At 35.3% G+C, this 19,037-nt stretch overlaps 1 protein-coding gene across 2 annotated transcripts in view; it reads right to left on the bottom strand.

The window, feature by feature from the left end:
* Positions 1-19,037, bottom strand: part of LOC142337592 (START domain-containing protein 10-like) — a 308,346-nt gene that overhangs the window by 11,404 nt on the left and 277,905 nt on the right. For both annotated transcript variants that reach the window (XM_075386933.1, XM_075386934.1), the window contains exons 3-8: positions 16,965-17,112; positions 11,997-12,100; positions 11,208-11,331; positions 10,009-10,061; positions 5,549-5,686; positions 4,985-5,081 (exon numbers count right to left, since the gene is read on the bottom strand). In XM_075386933.1, the coding sequence (XP_075243048.1) occupies positions 4,985-5,081; positions 5,549-5,686; positions 10,009-10,061; positions 11,208-11,331; positions 11,997-12,100; positions 16,965-17,112 (664 nt within the window). The remainder of the gene's footprint in view (positions 1-4,984; positions 5,082-5,548; positions 5,687-10,008; positions 10,062-11,207; positions 11,332-11,996; positions 12,101-16,964; positions 17,113-19,037) is intronic.

Raw genomic sequence — 19,037 nt, 5'->3', positions numbered from 1 at the left:
TTAGGGACTATGAAATTTTAGATGTTAAAGGTGTTAAATATATGGACTATGCATTAATAAGGGGCTCGACTAAAAAGCAGCTCACCATCATTTCCAAAAGTCAAATAATAGTTCATCATGTTTTCAATCAAACGTTGAATGGGTTGTTTGAGAACTATGACCTCGAATCACAGTGCTGCTAAAGGGATTATATGCCGGACGTTTCTGCGCCATGTGTACATGGACCAATTATGATGAAACGAGCGCCTTATTGAGTTTCGCTTAATGTCGCAGGAATTTTCCTGGATTTAAAATTGAAAATTCGAAAAGCCTCGCATTCAAGAAATAGTAACGGAGTGGTCGAAAGTTTACTTTGGAGAATTTTTTTGGAAAAAAAACTACTCTTTTGATGTTAAAAAAATAACCGACTGGCATCGGAAGAATTGCTCTCGAGCAACTAGTGGGCGCTCTAATCTAATTTAGCCTGCTTCAGTCCGGGGGAACGTAATATAAGCGACTAGCGTCGAGTGAATTGCTCTCAAACGACCGCCGAGCAGTTGGCTTCGTCAGTAGCTAGCCACGGTTTCTCTCATAGCATCTCTGTATAACTTACTGCTGCTTCTAATAGCTGCTCTCAAACAACATTTAAATGAGTGACAGACACTAATTTGACCTTATCTCTTTGAATTGAAAAAAAAAGAAAAGTCAATTCCAGAGTGGGGAAGTCATTTTTGAGAGTGAGTTAGGTCACGTGTGACCAAAAGCTTATTCACGCGAAAGAACAAAAAACTCGCTCCACTAAGAGTGAAAATTGTCACCCACGCAATTCAGTTGCAATTGCATGAATGATTGAACAAAAGTCTTGACGACGAAATAAAAACATAAACCGACTCATGTCGGAAGAATTGCTCTTGAACGACAGGCGAGGCAATTTAATTCAGGGGCCGTAGCCTATATTAATTTTTCTTTAAGGGTGCAAGAATATTTTAATACGCCGGGATTCGAACCATTGATCTCCCGCTCCCTGACTAGCAGCACAGCCCACTTGGATATGTCCTGACATAAGAATCTGTTGGCCAGTAATGATCATTAAACCCAGAAAAGGACAAAAACTTCAAAACTTTTAAAGAACAATTGCCAATTTTAACAGAGGCTTGCTAAAATTCGCGATATTAATATCTTCAGAACCATTTCATTGTCTCAGGAGACTATCCATTATACCTATTTCAAGCCTTAATTAGTTCCACTGGCTCATAAAGATCCATAAACTTGGAACATGACAATTTTTCGGTAACTTAAATTTCAAATTCAAAAAATTGCGAAAATTTGAGTCATTAAAAAATTGATAACAATTCCACTAACTCCAGAAAATATGCAGCAGCTTAATATTAAACGTGTCGGAGGTCTCTGGGCCGATGGTGCCAAAAAATTGAAAAAATTCAGAAGTAATCAAGACTTGAAAAAAAATTGCAAATAAATTTTTTTTAAAAAACTGCTCAAATTAAAATCTTGAAAAACATTTCATCACATCTACTATAAAGTAACCTAATATCAACTATGAAGTAACCTAATATCAAACCTTAGAGGAGGATCCCTGGCTTTTTAGGCTCGGGAAACCTAAAAAATGACACTTTCAAAGAATTTGAAAAAATTGCAGAATTTATCAAAAACTGCTAAAATTTGTGATATTAGAAAGTTGCAAACTATTCTAAGGCCCAAAAAAACAATTTCAAGAATCAGAGAAAAATATAGATCACGCAAATCGAATGCAATTAACAATTTTAGATGTTAAAGGTGTTAAATACATGGACTATGCATTAATAAGGGACTATGAAATTTTAGATGTTAAAGGTGTTAAATATATGGACTATGTATTAATAAGGGGCTCGACTAAAAAGCAGCTCACCATCATTTCCAAAAGATCCTGTTAATTTCACGGCAGATGAAACAATTAAGAAATTTTCCGGATGCCTAGACTTGACCAGGACGAAATTAGTTTGGTACAGTAATCACGTCGTCAATGAGGCCTAAATATTTGTTCCAGCATTGGCGATTATACTGTTTATAAGTACCGGAGTTTCAAAACAGCCTATGCATTTGTCAACGATATTTCCGAGAACGAAAAAGAAGCCCTCCGTAATTATGTGTGAAAGACACGTATCTTAGTAGGAGGGCTAGTTGGGTCTGGTATGCATCAGTTTCTGTTACCAGTCAAATAATAGTTCACCATGTTTTCAATCAAACGTTGAATGGGTTGTTTGAGAATTATGACCTCGAATCACAGTGCTGCTAAAGGGATTATATGCCGGACGTTTCTGCGCCATGTGTACATGACCAATTATGATGAAGCGAGCGCCTTATTGAGTTTCGCTTAATGTTGCAGGCGTTTTCCTGGATTTCAAAAAATAAGATTTCGAAAAGCCTCGCATTCAAGAAATAGTCCCGGAGAGGTAGAAAATTTACTTAACCGACTGACATCGGATGAATTGCTCTCCAACGACTAGTGAGCGCTCTAATCTATTGCAGCCTGCTTCAGTCTGGGGCAGACTAATATAACCGACTAACGACGGGCGAATTTCTCTCAAACGTTGGATTCGTCAGTAGCTACACACGGTTTAGTGAGGCAAGTTTAGCTTAATTGAAGGGTCGTGAGGTGAAGTTAATAGATGATGATATTACGCCACATAAGAGCAGCTTAAGTGCGGCATCAACAAAAGAGTTAAGGAAAGAGGGAGAAAGAGAGAGAGAGAGAGAGATAGTGAGTGCGAGGAGATAAAACGTGAACGAGCAGATGAAAGAAACCCCAACCAACAGAGATGGATAGAGAGCTAGTAATATCTTTCATGAGATTCAACTCTATATCTTATAGTTTTCTAGCCTTGTTAGTAATTAAATCATATAGAAAAACTGAAAGTACAAAACTCAACGATTAAACTTCACATTTCGCAGTGAAAAAAAGTCATTTTTTGTCTCTGGAATTCTGTCATGTAACCCATCAGCAAAACTTAATAAGTTTTGTTGGCCAGTAATGATCATTAAACCCAGAAAATGACAAGTATTGAAAAATTTTATATTAACCTATTATCAAACCTTAGAGGAGGACCCATGGCTTTTGAGGCTCGAGAAACCTAAAAAATGACAAAAACTTTCAAAGAACTTGAAAATTGCAAATTTTATTACAAACTGCTAAAAATGATGATATTAAAAAGTTGCAAACTATTCCAGGGCCCAAAAACAATTTTCGAAACTTATTATTAAACCCGTAAGGAGGTGTTCTGACCCCTGAAGCTGAAAAAACCTGAATAATGACAATAACTTTCAAAAAAAACTGAAAAACAAAATAAAATTTTGTCAAAAAATGCTTAAATCTGTGATGTTACATCTAGAAAGTAAACAGTAACCTATTATCAAACCTAAGAGGAAATTTGTGATGTTAAAATCTTGAAAAACAATCCATTACATCTAGAAACTATACAGGAATCTATTATCAAACCCCAGAGGAGGTTCTTTGGACTCTCAGATTGGAGAAACCTAAAAAAATGTCAATATTTTCAAAAAGCTTGAAAAAAATTGTGAAAATTAGTATAAATTGGCCTGTTTTTGTTTGGATTACCAGAACATATAGCTCCTTAAAAGTTCATAAAAAATTCTTATGTCTTGATCAACTTTAACCAGCCTCAATCTTAGACTGGTCCAACAAAAAATTTAAAAAATGACAAAAAAAACAAAAAATTGAAAAATTTTGGCTCAAAAATTCCGAAAAAAAGACCTTTCATATGTATTCTATGTCCTTCCCGGTAGCTTCATCACATTAAGCACTTGAAGGGCTACTAAATTCGGCTAAGAGCCTCTAATGAAACTTAATGCCCGCTGGGCGCTACCTGTTTATCCCGTTTTTAAGGACAAAAAGTCAAATGCGTCAGACGAAAAATCGCATAAGACCAACAAGACTAATATAATTGCTACAAACTTCGTTTGAGAGCAATTAAAAATCGCAAAAGGGGCTTCAAATTACTTCATTAGACGTTATTATGCACCATTATAAACACAAAACTTAAAGCGAAAAAATTATACCAATTTTATCGCATTTTTCATTTGAATTTTAAGTGAACAACCGCCACTTGAGTTCAGCTGCTGACACTTGCGAATGAGAAATTTAGATCACGAAAAAGGGCGCAAAAGTCAATCGAAAAACTGACATGGCTAGGAAAGGTGGAGCTGTATTGGTTCATCATAAATAATGAGGAAGCGTATGTGAAGGCTCTCGCTGCGAGAAGCACAGAACCTGCACCGAACTCCCCGAAAAAAATCAATTAGGAAAACTGCGCAACAATTCATAGTAATCAGGCACATTTTTCCAATTCATAACCAAAAGCACTGCCACCACTTGAACAAAAATTCATTGGCTCAGAATTGGGTGGGTGAAAAGAGGCCGAAAGAGTTTGCTCAGAGACATTTATTCCTGAGGAGATGAAACAGATAGAGCCCTATATTGCAATACGGTTCAAAAGAGATTTGCGGACTTCATGTTGTTCCATTTCAACAATTTAAACTCGCTCTAAATTAATTTAGACAACTTATTCGAAACGGTGCAAAAAAGCAAGAAATAATAATTACCTTCCACCAAGTTGACACAAAAGCACTTCACACGTATTTTCATGATACCCCGATAGATGAAAAACTATGATAACAATTGTTAGTTAACAAAATAAGCTACCTGTAGAAAATTATTGATTAATGAAGCCATTATAGCCATTTTAAGTATGTAGAAAGCCATCCAGTTGTTCAGTTGACAACTAAACTCTGAGAGCATAATTGCATTCAAAAAGAGCATAAATGATCGACTCAGTTCAAGCATAACAATGACTAGTTAGCTCGCATAATTCAGATAGTAATTTGGTTATAATTAACAGGCTAACAGAATTCATTGTTTCAGTCTCCCAAATGTTGCAGTGAATAAAAACAGCAACAATTTTTGTTATAGGACAATTCTCGGTCGTCTTACCGGAAAGCTTGACTCCCTTCAGAGCCTTTTCAATCTCTTTCTCGTCCAAGATCTCATCATCCTGAGGACTCACATCCACTACAGGCTGGTTCTCCACCTAACACAAACATCTTTTAAGTGCATTTCTTTCTGTTCGTTCTTTTGCGCATTTTACATTTCTTCAGCATTTTCTGAACAATATACCTTTCAGTATACGACGTGTCTATTTAAGTAAACCTCTAACCGTAACAAAATCGAGTTAAGTTTCAGACATCAATTTATATAAGACTCCAAAATACAATAAAACGTTACAATTTGAATAAAAGCAAACTGTGCCGTTCTAAGCGATTTTATCAGTCAAGCCACAAGCAGCGTACGTTCTTTCGTGATCCCTTCATTTAGTCGGAACAAAATAGCCATAAGAACATTTCGATCTTTTACACTGGCAACCCCCTCCTTCAGTGGGTAGTGGGTGTTTGCTATTTGCCACCCCCAAGCGCACGTGCCGTATTCTCACAATGATTCTCTATGTAACGGCACGGGGTAGGGTACCAGCCCCTGTTGACAATAAGTGAAATGCAGTACCTGTACGTCGGCCCAGTCAATGCGATTCAAGCTAGTCATGAGTTGCTCAGGGTCTGACCAGGGCTTGAAGGTGGGCTGCTTCTGTTTGTTCTTCCATTTATCGTACTTGCGACAGGCCTTCTGCAGTGTCTTGATTTGCTATTAACATCCGACAACTTTAATAAAAACTTTCAATGCATACTACATGCTTTTGAAGTCAGTATCGATATGTTTACAATCTGGACCTGAAATGGAGTCGAAAAATGAAAATAATCTCTATATTATTAATATAACTGGCATAAACATAAATAACTGCTATCAATATAACTGCTTCTTGAAATCCTGCAAGAGAACATAAACCGACTAATGTTGGAAGAATTGCTCTCGAACGACGTGCGGGTGGAAAAACATTTGCCCCCTTCTTTTCGCTTTGGTGCAACCGACTTTATATTAGCAACAAGCTTTACTTCGGAGTGAGAGCAATAGAGATCACTCAAAAATGAAGAAAGAAAGCGTGAAAAAGTCACTTGAGAAATCAAAGAATGTTCTAGAAGAAAAGCGCCATATGGCCGAGCGAAAAATTTGCATAAAAAAGACCAACACGTTTACAATAATTGCTATGAACTTCGTTCAAAAGCAATTAAAAATATGAAAATGACTTAAAAGCACCAAAAATTATCCATGCTACTAACTTGCGACAAAGTGAAAAAAATTCAAAGGCATTTGCAGTTAAGATCAAAACTCAGCCAATTTAGCAAATAAGTTTAACCCAGAAAGAACTCTAAATGAACTTTGTTCCTTTTGGACAATAAACTTGTCTACATGCCGTGCATTTTGTTCGAAAAAGGACAGCAAATTAGGGAAATATCTATAGTTAGGCAAACGTGATAACAAGAAATAATCACCGAAAGTATTTAATGAAACAGCGTTACATAAGTGCATTTTCACCTTGCATTGTCATGATTGAAACTTTCCTACTACATTCTACTTAAAACCCTCACGTTTATTCAAACGTGCCTCATTACTGTAAAATGAAGCATTTGCTTTGATGTTAATTGTCTCGAATTCCTCAATAATGGCTGCCAAAACATACAGCCTAACAGCGAAGCTGTCCAAGTGTTTTCCCATAATTTCATTGGCAACGTCTATTTGAAAGCATTATAGAAAACCATCCTGTATTGAAAAAGATTTCGCGCCAAATATTGTGGAAGCGGCAAAGAAAAACAAAACCACCTGGCAAAATTAAAAACGTAGCAGAACAAGTCATAATTACAATTCAACAAAATCAGAAAACCAGAGATTCGGTTTAAACAATGACCTTACAATTAAACTTCTTAAAGCAACAAGAAACAGTAAAAAAATTCCATGACCCTAGATGCGCAAAAATGAACAAACAAATCTAAAAACTTCGAAAAATTCTTTTTAAGATTTATTCTTTCAAGAATTACTAAAAATGCTAACTTTTTATAAAAAATAAAAAAAACAACAAAACAAAACAAAACAAAAATGTTGTGGGAATCCATGTTAGAAAAAAACAAACTAAAGAAACAGGCAAAATCAAAATTGCCTGTTTAGCCCTCTAAATATGAGAACCTCATAACTACATGACTACCTCGTAACCTCAAACAAATACGAGAAGCATAATCCATAATCGAAGCATTTTTAAAAGTCTGAACAGATAAAAAACATTTTAGGTGTTCAACTGGCTAGAAGAGTGACAATAGAACTACAAATAAAGGCAAGGTTTGCGAATTCCCTTGAACTTTTAGGAGGAAAATAGTATCTCAAAAACGACTTACGTTCGCTAAAAGTTGGAGTCATTAAATTTAACAAAAACTATGCGATAAGACAAGAAAAACGACAAAAACTAGCACGACTAACTTTTAATTTTTCAAAAGAAGCTAACAACTTTTCTGAGCTCAAGCGATTACCTAGGTTCACGTATTCCTCATTAGCAACCAATGAAAACTCAATAATGAGACTTAAAGATAAGACAACAAATACACAACCAATATCCGCAAAAACTCTCCAATACCGGACAGAAACAATAACGGACTGGAACAAATAGTTATAATTAAATCCTCATAAGAAAGCGCTGCATTTCACTAATGATATTGAGTGACAAGACAGCAATAAGTACAACTAATACTAACAAAACTGAAGAAATCACAAAAGAATTTTTGAGAACGAACAGCGTATGCTTCAATCGATTGATTGAACAACCTTAGCAAGGTCAGACCTTTCATTGATGAAAGAAAGAGATAAGCCCCCGAAAAGAACAAAAACTTTCATAACTCAAAAAATCGATCATTGTTCCTGAAAACTAATAATGTCAAGGAAAGCATCAGATTTAAACTGGAACAATTAAAGCCAATAAAATATTTCATATGAGAAAACAATAAGAACTGTCCCTAATGATATTAAATGAACACAAACCGAACAACGTCTGGTTAATTGCCCCCGATCGACAAGCGGGGGTAATTTAATCTAAAGGCGTGTATCTTAGAAACGTTTTATTGGTGCAAAAAACAACGCCACATAGGTTCGTGCATCCTGGTTGAAAGCTCGACTTCTTAACAACTCAGTTAAAATGCCTCTGATTTTCTCTCCAGCACAATCACTTTCACTAACAAACTTATTTCAGAACGAGCGCAACTTTGGTAACTCTAAAATGAGGAACTAAGCATAAAAAGTCACCAAAAAATGTTCTAGAACAAAGGTAAAAAACGAACAAGCAAAAAATTTGCATTCAACAGAAGACACACGCGCGTGTACAATAAAGGCCTCAGACTTCGTTCGAGAGCAATTCAACCGACAACCAAAAGTTGGACTCATTGAATTCAACAGAAACTTTGAGATAAGAAAAGAAAAACAACAAAAACTAGCACAGCTAACTTTTAATTCCTGAAAAGAAGTTAACAACTTTTCTGATCTCAAGCGGTTACCTAGGTTCACGTATTCCTCATTAGCAACCAATGAAAACTCAATAATGAGACTTAAAGATAAGACAACAAATACACAACCAATATTCGCAAAAACTCTCCAATACCGGACAGAAACAATAACGGACTGGAACAAATAGTTATAATTAAATCCTCATAAGAAAGCGCTGCATTTCACTAATGATATTGAGTGACAAGACAGCAATAAGTACAACTAATACTAACAAAACTGAAGAAATCACAAAAGAATTTTTGAGAACGAACAGCGTATGCTTCAATCGATTGATTGAACAACCTTAGCAAGGTCAGACCTTTCATTGATGAAAGAAAGAGATAAGCCCCCGAAAAGAACAGAAACTTTCATAACTCAAAAAATCGATCATTGTTCCTGAAAACTAATAATGTCAAGGAAAGCATCAGATTTAAACTGGAACAATTAAAGCCAATAAAATATTTCATATGAGAAAACAATAAGAACTGTCCCTAATGATATTAAATGAACACAAACCGAACAACGTCTGGTTAATTGCCCCCGATCGACAAGCGGGGGTAATTTAATCTAAAGGCGTGTATCTTAGAAACGTTTTATTGGTGCAAAAAACAACGCCACATAGGTTCGTGCATCCTGGTTGAAAGCTCGACTTCTTAACAACTCAGTTAAAATGCCTCTGATTTTCTCTCCAGCACAATCACTTTCACTAACAAACTTATTTCAGAACGAGCGCAACTTTGGTAACTCTAAAATGAGGAACTAAGCATAAAAAGTCACCAAAAAATGTTCTAGAACAAAGGTAAAAAACGAACAAGCAAAAAATTTGCATTCAACAGAAGACACACGCGCGTGTACAATAAAGGCCTCAGACTTCGTTCGAGAGCAATTCAACCGACAACCAAAAGTTGGACTCATTGAATTCAACAGAAACTGAGATAAGAAAAGAAAAACAACAAAAACTAGCACAACTAACTTTTAATTCCTGAAAAGAAGTTAACAACTTTTCTGATCTCAAGCGGTTACCTAGGTTCACGTATTCCTCATTAGCAACCAATGAAAACTCAATAATGAGACTTAAAGATAAGACAACAAATACACGATCGACAGGCGCGGTCAACTTAATCAAGAGGCGTGTATCTTAGAAACGTTTCATTGGTGCAAAAACGAACCCACAGATGTTCGAATCTTGTACACCCAGGATGACACCTTGACCACTTAGTTTAAATGCCTGTGATTTCCTCTCGATCACAATCACTTTCACTAACAAACTTATTTCAGAACGAGAGCAACTTTGATAACTCTAAAATGAAGAACTAAGCGTGAAAAAGTCACTTGAGAAGCCAAAGAATGTTCTAGAACAAAAGCACAACTTCTTGAGATAATCTCAAAAACGTTGGAACAGTAACTACGGCTATATGATTGATATAAATCAGTCATCTCAAAAATCAGAACAGGAATTTCAAACTCTGTAGCGCACACAATTATTTATTGGTTTTTATAGCTCTTCAGTGAACATTTTAATGTAAAGAAGAATTTCTTGAACTTACCCTGGGAGCAAATGTCTTGCCAACACTGTTCACAAACCAGCTCGGTATTGAACCTGAAATAGAAACAAATACAACAGATCAAACTTTCTTACTTGGGAACCTTCTCTTATCCGTTCCGAAAGTTCACCTGTGCTCTATTAGAAAATGTTTAGAGGTGCGTGAACATTAGAAGAGAACGCGCATTATCAAGACGCATTTTCAATTCAATCGAACACGCATTTCTGCTCTCAATAGAAAATCACAATACTTACGGTGATTCCAGCAGCAAAATTTTAAAACAAAATTGGAAATACCTACTTGAAACGGCTTTTGGCCCTTTTTTGACCACTTACTTCTCATTTACTAAACGTCCTATTTTTTCAATCATAAAATACTCTGGCTTCGTTCGTTTGAAGTTCAACTGTTGTTATAAATAGCTCTTAGTTGATTAAAAGTTATTTTCCGGGTAAGTTTAATTCTTAATAATTAATTTATTTTCCGTTAGGGGAAGTTTAATTCTTAATTCTTATAAAAGCCCGATGACTTTACAGTTTGAAACGGATGGGTTGGAAGCAGATGTTGAAGCGAACAGTCTTGGGTTTGAAATAAAGCAAAGAAAGTGCAATTCCAGTAATGCATCGTTTTTTAGTCTAGCAACTGCACTTAAAATAGAATCATACTTCTAATTATACGAATTTAACATAATCGAGTGATCCTTTGAACACAATATTATGCACAATTGGCACCAGACGAGACAAAATCAAGAATTTCTACATAAAAATTTTAGATTATAGCAATTTACAACCTTTTCAAAGGCAAATTTCATGTATAATTGACATCAAACCAGACGAAATTGAACCACTATACTTTGATGATACAGATTTTACAGTTTATGACATTTGAAACAAAAATGTGGCGTCGATTGAGTGTTTATACATATCCAAGCATAAGCGAGACCATGATTCTACTAAAAATAATCTCGACCTATTACATAGTAGCGATTCCCATTCACATCATTGTGTTTTCAGCTGGCAATTCAAAATGTTTAACATCTCAAGCCATAATTTCTAGCATATAGTTCTAATTTGTACAAAGCAACCAAAACCTGAGCTAAGCCAATATTGCAGCCGCCAGCATGAACAACTTTGTAGTTCATTCAGCGTTTCACTGTTTAATTTCCTAGCTCCAGTTTAAGACTAAATAATGAAGTTTGTACTGACCTTTGGGATCACTCTGGCTGATGTAAGTTAGATGACAGGCGGGCTCTTTGCCCTTGACTGGTTTGATGAGGAAGCCAGTCATGAATGATATGCCTCTGATGAAGTCCTTCTTAGGAGGGTAGTCCTGTGAAAATAAACAAGGCAATCTCAGATCACCCACTCAGCTAGATTACTTCCACAAAATCTTTAGTTAAAATGGCGATTAAAATACGATGAATGCCAGAGCAATTAAGATAATCGGAATCATTCTATCCTCCGGTTATCTATCCATTTTAAACAAAATTAGCTAATGGAATACAAATGAAAATTAAGTTTATGGCTAAAAAATTAGTTAAGGCAACTGAAAATTGACAGCAATTTTATAGTAACTTATTGTTTTCTGAGCTCATTGCTTGCAGTAAAACATTTACCAACCAAACAAAATTGAGAACCTTGAAAAATCACTAACACAACAGATGTCCAAACCTTCTATAAAACAGACCCAGTAGATTGTGCAAAAATAGTGCCATCTTTATTTAACCAGATGTTGTTAATTTGACGGGCACCATTTTATTCAGTAGATAGATAGTTTAACAATTCTAAAAAGTAGGATTACAAACTTCAAGTCTCCATACAAACCCAATCAAACGACTTGATTGGGTTTTTCAATCTTCACTTTAGTTTATTGCTCAACATTAGCCAGAACCTAAACGTTTAGCTGTTCGGAAAAGTAATATCATTCAAAGACTAACGAAGTCTGTTCAGCTGCAAAAAAGTAGCATAAAATGACTGGATTTGCTTCTGACTAACTTTGTGGTTGACACTGTGATTGAAGATGACGTAGTCTTGACCATCAAAGAGCCACGACCTCTGCAACACGAAGTCCCTGTTTCTTAAAGGTGACTGCAATTTCACTGAAACAATATTCAAATGCCTGAAAAAATTTTAACAGTGCAAATTTACAATCCAGTTTCAAACATGCAGCAAGAGTTTTTCGGATCCATTTCTTGGTTTTATTAAATCCCCGCAATTATAGTCAAAACTTTCAATAACATAGCCGGCAGATTGCCGGAAAATAGCCACGATAGACGCTTGTGGCCTTCCATTAATTGAAACAACTAAAGAAATAAGATAGACAGATCGACCACCAGTTCATTAATGGACCACTAGACTTTTTGGGTTAGATTAGGACTTTCAATTTTATGACACATACGGTCTACAAGGAAAAATCACTATAAGAACTTTTCCAAAATTGATATTCGAAATCAAAAACTCGAGACTAATACTCAATAATTAGGGCATATAAGTTTGGCACTAATGATTAGATGCACACAATTGATCTTTAACAAGTAAATGTTCATAAAATTTAAAGTTACATTAAGTGAAATCACAAGTCATTTTTTGAGTGAGGTAAGCCACGCAATTGACCTAAAAGTAGAAACGGCCTCACGCACACAAATTTTAATTGGAAAGCGGTAGAAGTCACTGAAGTCATTGAAAAAGTCCATTCCAAGAAGTCAGGTCTTAAGAATCATCGACGAATTAAAAAAAACATAGTAGGACAAGTCCTGACGTAGAAATCAAAACATTTTCATTGTCTAAACAAAAGACTAGACCTAGTAGTGACTATGAGGGAACTCGGAAAATCATTTATTAAAAAATCAGATCAAAAAATTAAAAAACAGACAGAAAATCAAAGTTAAAATGCAGCATGTGAACAAAAAAAACCACGAGCGAAAAAGTGAAATTTGGTTTAAACAAAGAAATAAGCCTAGAATGAACTATGAATGGATTGGGAAAACCATTAAGAAAAAAATCTGATCCAAAGAATCGAAAAACATAGCCTTAAGAATTCCAGAAACGACTCGAAGGAGATAATTGCCCATACTTATGACTAAACAACTAGAACAACTTTTGTGAACCCTGAACCTCCACAAATGCAATAAAAAATTTAAGAAGAATAGAAACGGCTTTCAAAAACAAATTGAACAAAAAAAACTAGAACAACTTAAAAATAAGTTGTTTTTAATAGTACAAGGAAACATAAAGCCAACTAAAGTTCCTTTGCAATTAGAGCAATGAAAAGCTCACAAAATGGTCAAGTCATAATAGGTTAAGAAATTTGCCGAAGATTGAAAAAAAAAAGAAAAACTGCAAAAAATAAGATAAATGTTGTAAAGTTTCTCAATTTTTCTGTCAATTTTCATTTAAAACGATGATTTTTACCAAGAAAACTTTAGTCAATTGGTTTCGGAGTATTTAATTAACAAGCTTCTATTCAAATCCCACATAAAGCATTAAAACCAAAATAAACAGGCAAAAAATCATTAAATTTCGTCTAAAAATCAGCAAAACTGGCAATCTCAGATCACCCACTCAGCTAGATTACTTCCACAAAATCTTTAGTTAAAATGGCGATTAAAATACGATGAATGCCAGAGCAATTAAGATAATCGGAATCATTCTATCCTCCGGTTATCTATCCATTTTAAACAAAATTAGCTAATGGAATACAAATGAAAATTAAGTTTATGGCTAAAAAATTAGTTAAGGCAACTGAAAATTGACAGCAATTTTATAGTAACTTATTGTTTTCTGAGCTCATTGCTTGCAGTAAAACATTTACCAACCAAACAAAATTGAGAACCTTGAAAAATCACTAACACAACAGATGTCCAAACCTTCTATAAAACAGACCCAGTAGATTGTGCAAAAATAGTGCCATCTTTATTTAACCAGATGTTGTTAATTTGACGGGCACCATTTTATTCAGTAGATAGATAGTTTAACAATTCTAAAAAGTAGGATTACGAACTTCAAGTCTCCATAAAAACCCAATCAAACGACTTGATTGGGTTTTTCAATCTTCACTTTAGTTTATTGCTCAACATTAGCCAGAACCTAAACGTTTAGCTGTTCGGAAAAGTAATATCATTCAAAGACTAACGAAGTCTGTTCAGCTGCAAAAAAGTAGCATAAAATGACTGGATTTGCTTCTGACTAACTTTGTGGTTGACACTGTGATTGAAGATGACGTAGTCTTGACTATCAAAGAGCCACGACCTCTGCAACACGAAGTCCCTGTTTCTTAAAGGTGACTGCAATTTCACTGAAACAATATTCAAATGCCTGAAAAAATTTTAACAGTGCAAATTTACAATCCAGTTTCAAACATGCAGCAAGAGTTTTTCGGATCCATTTCTTGGTTTTATTAAATCCCCGCAATTATAGTCAAAACTTTCAATAACATAGCCGCAATTATAGTCAAAACTTTCAATAACATAGCCGGCAGATTGCCGGAAAATAGCCACGATAGACGCTTGTGGCCTTCCATTAATTGAAACAACTAAAGAAATAAGATAGACAGATCGACCACCAGTTCATTAATGGACCACTAGACTTTTTCAATCTTCACTTTAGTTTATTGCTCAACATTAGCCAGAACCTAAACGTTTAGCTGTTCGGAAAAGTAATATCATTCAAAGACTAACGAAGTCTGTTCAGCTGCAAAAAGCGTCTATCGTGGCTATTTTCCGGCAATCTGCCGGCTATGTTATTGAAAGTTTTGACTATAATTGCGGGGATTTAATAAAACCAAGAAATGGATCCGAAAAACTCTTGCTGCATGTTTGAAACTGGATTGTATATTTGCACTGTTAAAATTTTTATGCTACTTTTATGCTACTTTTTTGACTATAGCCGCAATTATAGTCAAAACTTTCAATAACATAGCCGGCAGATTGCCGGAAAATAGCCACGATAGACGCTTGTGGCCTTCCATTAATTGAAACAACTAAAGAAATAAGATAGACAGATCGACCACCAGTTCATTAATGGACCACTAGACTTTTTGGGTTGGATAAGGACTTTCAATTTTATGACACATACGGTCTACAAGGAAAAATCACTATAAGAACTTTTCCAAAATTGATATTCGAAATCAAAAACTCGAGGCTAATACTCAATAATTAGGGCATATAAGTTTGGCACTAATGATTAGATGCACACAATTGATCTTTAACAAGTAAATGTTCATAAAATTTAAAGTTACATTAAGTGAAATCACAAGTCATTTTTTGAGTGAGGTAAGCCACGCAATTGACCTAAAAGTAGAAACGGCCTCACGCACACAAATTTTAATTGGAAAGCGGTAGAAGTCACTGAAGTCATTGAAAAAGTCCATTCCAAGAAGTCAGCAGTTAAAATGCAGCATGTGAACAAAAAAAACCACGAGCGAAAAAGTGAAATTTGGTTTAAACAAAGAAATAAGCCTAGAATGAACTATGAATGGATTGGGAAAACCATTAAGAAAAAAATCTGATCCAAAGAATCGAAAAACATAGCCTTAAGAATTCCAGAAACGACTCGAAGGAGATAATTGCCCATACTTATGACTAGACAACTAGAACAACTTTTGTGAACCCTGAACCTCCACAAATGCAATAAAAAATTTAAGAAGAATAGAAACGGCATTCAAAAACAAATTGAACAAAAAAAATAGAACAACTTGAAAATAAGTTGTTTTTAATAGTACAAGGAAACATAAAGCCAACTAAAGTTCCTTTGCAATTAGAGCAATGAAAAGCTCACAAAATGGTCAAGTCATAATAGGTTAAGAAACTTGCCGAAGATTGAAAAAAAAGAAAAACTGCAAAAAATAAGAGAAATGTTGTAAAATTTCTCAATTTTTCTGTCAATTTTCATTTAAAACAATGATTTTTACCAAGAAAACTTTAGTCAATTGGTTTCGGAGTATTTAATTAACAAGCTTCTATTCAAATCCCACTTAAAGCATTAAAACCAAAATAAACAGGCAAAAAATCATTAAATTTCGTCTAAAAATCAGCAAAACTGATCAAAAACCTCCAAATTAGCATTAAACTCAAATTAACAACTTGTAACTTTCAATTCCTATCAGAACAAGCCTAAAACTAATACAATATCATAATCAAACCGCATAACCATCAAAAGTTGCAAAAAAAACTGCTTCTAAAAGCCGCACGTGAACAAAAAAATTTCGTTCGCTTAGAGAAAATTTTTTCACACATCAATTTCTCGCTCTCTCAAAAACAGCAGTATGAGCAAAAACCACTCTCGTTTCGCTCCGCTCTTCACTTTTGTTCAGCACCAAAATCACTCCAAATTTTTTCACGCGTTTCATTTCCCGCTTCAAAAATCACTCCAATAAAATTGATTTAAAAAAGGACTTCTCCAATACTCCTCTTCGAGTCGTAAAAAAACAATAAAAATCAAAGTGAAATTGCCGCATGTGAACAAAAAATCACTAGCGAGAAAGCGAATTTTTGTTCAAACACCGTTTTCTCACTTTACTTTAAAATTAGAGTTGAAAAAAATCACACCGCAAAACCACTCGCTTTTTCGCTCCACTTCCCGTTTCGGTGTGACCAAAATCCCTACTCCAATTTGACTTCAAAAATCATAAAAATGTGTGAACAGATCTTAAAAAAAGAAAACAGCGCCCCAATAAAATTCAATTTCTTTGAATTGTAGAAAACCACGATGTCCCCAATAATAAACGCTATCGCTTCGCGGCCATTAATAATACTAAAGCTGCACACTAATTGCTTTAATGTCAAGAGATTCAGTTGAGATAACATAGGGATTCTAACCTAATTTTGACACATAATTCATCAGTAAATAGACAGAAGTAATTCCGTCCGCCTTGTGAAAGAGTTATGAAACGCTAGTCTCAAAATTAAGCAGTAAATTTGGCCATTATTACAGAATTTATATGATATATGAGTTGTTGGTACTGACTTGCATAGTAGGATATGATGTTCATGGGATCAATGTAGCAGATGTCTTCTGTGCTGACGCAATATGCATCCCAGTTGCGAGTGTAGGCTGTGTCGTGAAGTGTGTCGTAAAGCAAGGCAGCGCTGACACCAGGGAACAAAGCTTTGATCTGTAACAAAGAACGTGTATCCAAATTGAGTGAACCATGAGAGGATTCAGCCATTCAAATTTTATTGTTTTTGAGAAATGGCTCACAATTTCAGGCACGTAATAAACTTGTGCCCCAGCGTAGTGAGCGCATTTTATTTACGACCTCAAGTGCACGTCCCGTATTTTAACAATACTTAAACATTAACCGACTAATGCCGCAAGATTTGAAAACATTTGCCCCCTTCTTTTCGCTTTGGTGCAACCGACTTTATATTAGCAACAAGCTTTACTTCGGAGTGAGAGCAATAGAGATCGCTCGAAAATGAAGAACGAAAGCGTGAAAAAGTCACTTGAGAAGTCAAAGAATGTTCTAGAAGAAAAGCGCCATATGGCCAAGCGAAAAATTTGCATTAAAAAGACCAACGTTTACAATAATTGCTATGAACTTCGTTCAAGAGCAATTAACAATGTAATGGCACGTTTCGGTGGCGAGGGCTGCGCAAACGAAAAAAAACGTACAATTTTACTGATATACCCAACTATTGTCGTATGAATCTATTTTGACGACGAGAGATTTAATTTGGAAAATTGAATCGATTTCGGCGCGCATTTCAGCAGCAGACTTTTCGCCGTCAGCTGCAGCCAATGAATTTAAGCTGCTTTAACCTCTGAAGGAAATTAATCTAAGACTGAGAAATCGAGTCAAGCGTGCAAAAGTCACTTGAAAAGTGCACAGACGAAAAATTGGCAATACAAAAAATCGCTACAAACTTTGTTTGAGAGCAACTAAAAACAAAAACAACTTCAGTGCACTTTCCATTTGGCAGCACACTTTCCAAAACAATTTCAGCGCACTTTCCATTTTTCCAATTGATTCAACGCCACATTAATTCATCTCGATTTTAACATTCTTATGATTGAGGATATTTAGGTTTAAATCGAATATAAACAGGTCTGTCAGATTGCCAAAAAATAGTCTCCATTGATTCCCCTAACCCCGATTGCGATCGAAAGAACAGAAAATTGATTCTGGTATAAAAGCATTTAAAATGCAAAATATTTTGATGTCAATTCGTACTGCACAATACTCTTGTTTCTTAATGATAACATACACTGGCTAGTATCATTAACAGGAATCATTAGAGAGGGTAACAAAGACTTGTAGGAACAAACTTCATGTAGCGGGCACCCAAAATTAGGCTCTAAAAAATAAGTATACCACCGCCAGTAACTCCTTATAAAACAACAAAGCTACAAGTGCTGCGCCTCCCAGTTACCCAGGAAAGTCCATTTATTTACGAAAAAAGTGAACAAATCGCTGTAATATCATTTGGAAGTTGACAAGCCGAAGTTCCAAAGAAGATCAAAGATGTTACCGTCCTTCCATCTTTCTCCCAAAACAACTGAAATTAAAGAGAAGCACAACTTATATTGTTGAAAAAGCACTCCGAGTTGTAGAAATAAGAGGCTGCCAAATAAGTAAAGCTGCCTTAAACTCTGAACAAGATAAAAGTAATACGCAAAAATCGGGACATCAATTGTGAAAAGTCACATCTGGAAGTTGAGAAAAATGAGTAGTTTGAAAAACCGTTTCAAAACGATCAATAGGTTTTCATCTGCATCTCCAAAAATAATTGATATGAAAAACTGATAAGCTAAGCAGTGGAAACAATGCAAAAACTGAACATTATCGGATACGACGTTAACAATTATTGTATCCAACATAAGAACTCAAATGTATCCACCGACACACGGTCCATGCTCAGTTGAACAAAGACAGCAAGCAACTAGACACACCTCCACTAAAGATAGTAGAAAAACAACCGCTAACACGATTTGCACGTATCCGATTAGCACAACTGAGAACTGGATACTGTCCCCTGCTTAACTCTTACTTGAGTAGGATCTGTAACAATGTTGATAACAGCTGCCCCAAAATGTGAA

Source organism: Convolutriloba macropyga, chromosome 4 (assembly GCF_964194025.1).
Source record: "Convolutriloba macropyga chromosome 4, txConMacr16.3, whole genome shotgun sequence".
Taxonomy (NCBI): Eukaryota; Metazoa; Xenacoelomorpha; order Acoela; family Convolutidae; genus Convolutriloba; species Convolutriloba macropyga.
This window is presented reverse-complemented; position numbering and strand designations above follow the sequence as displayed.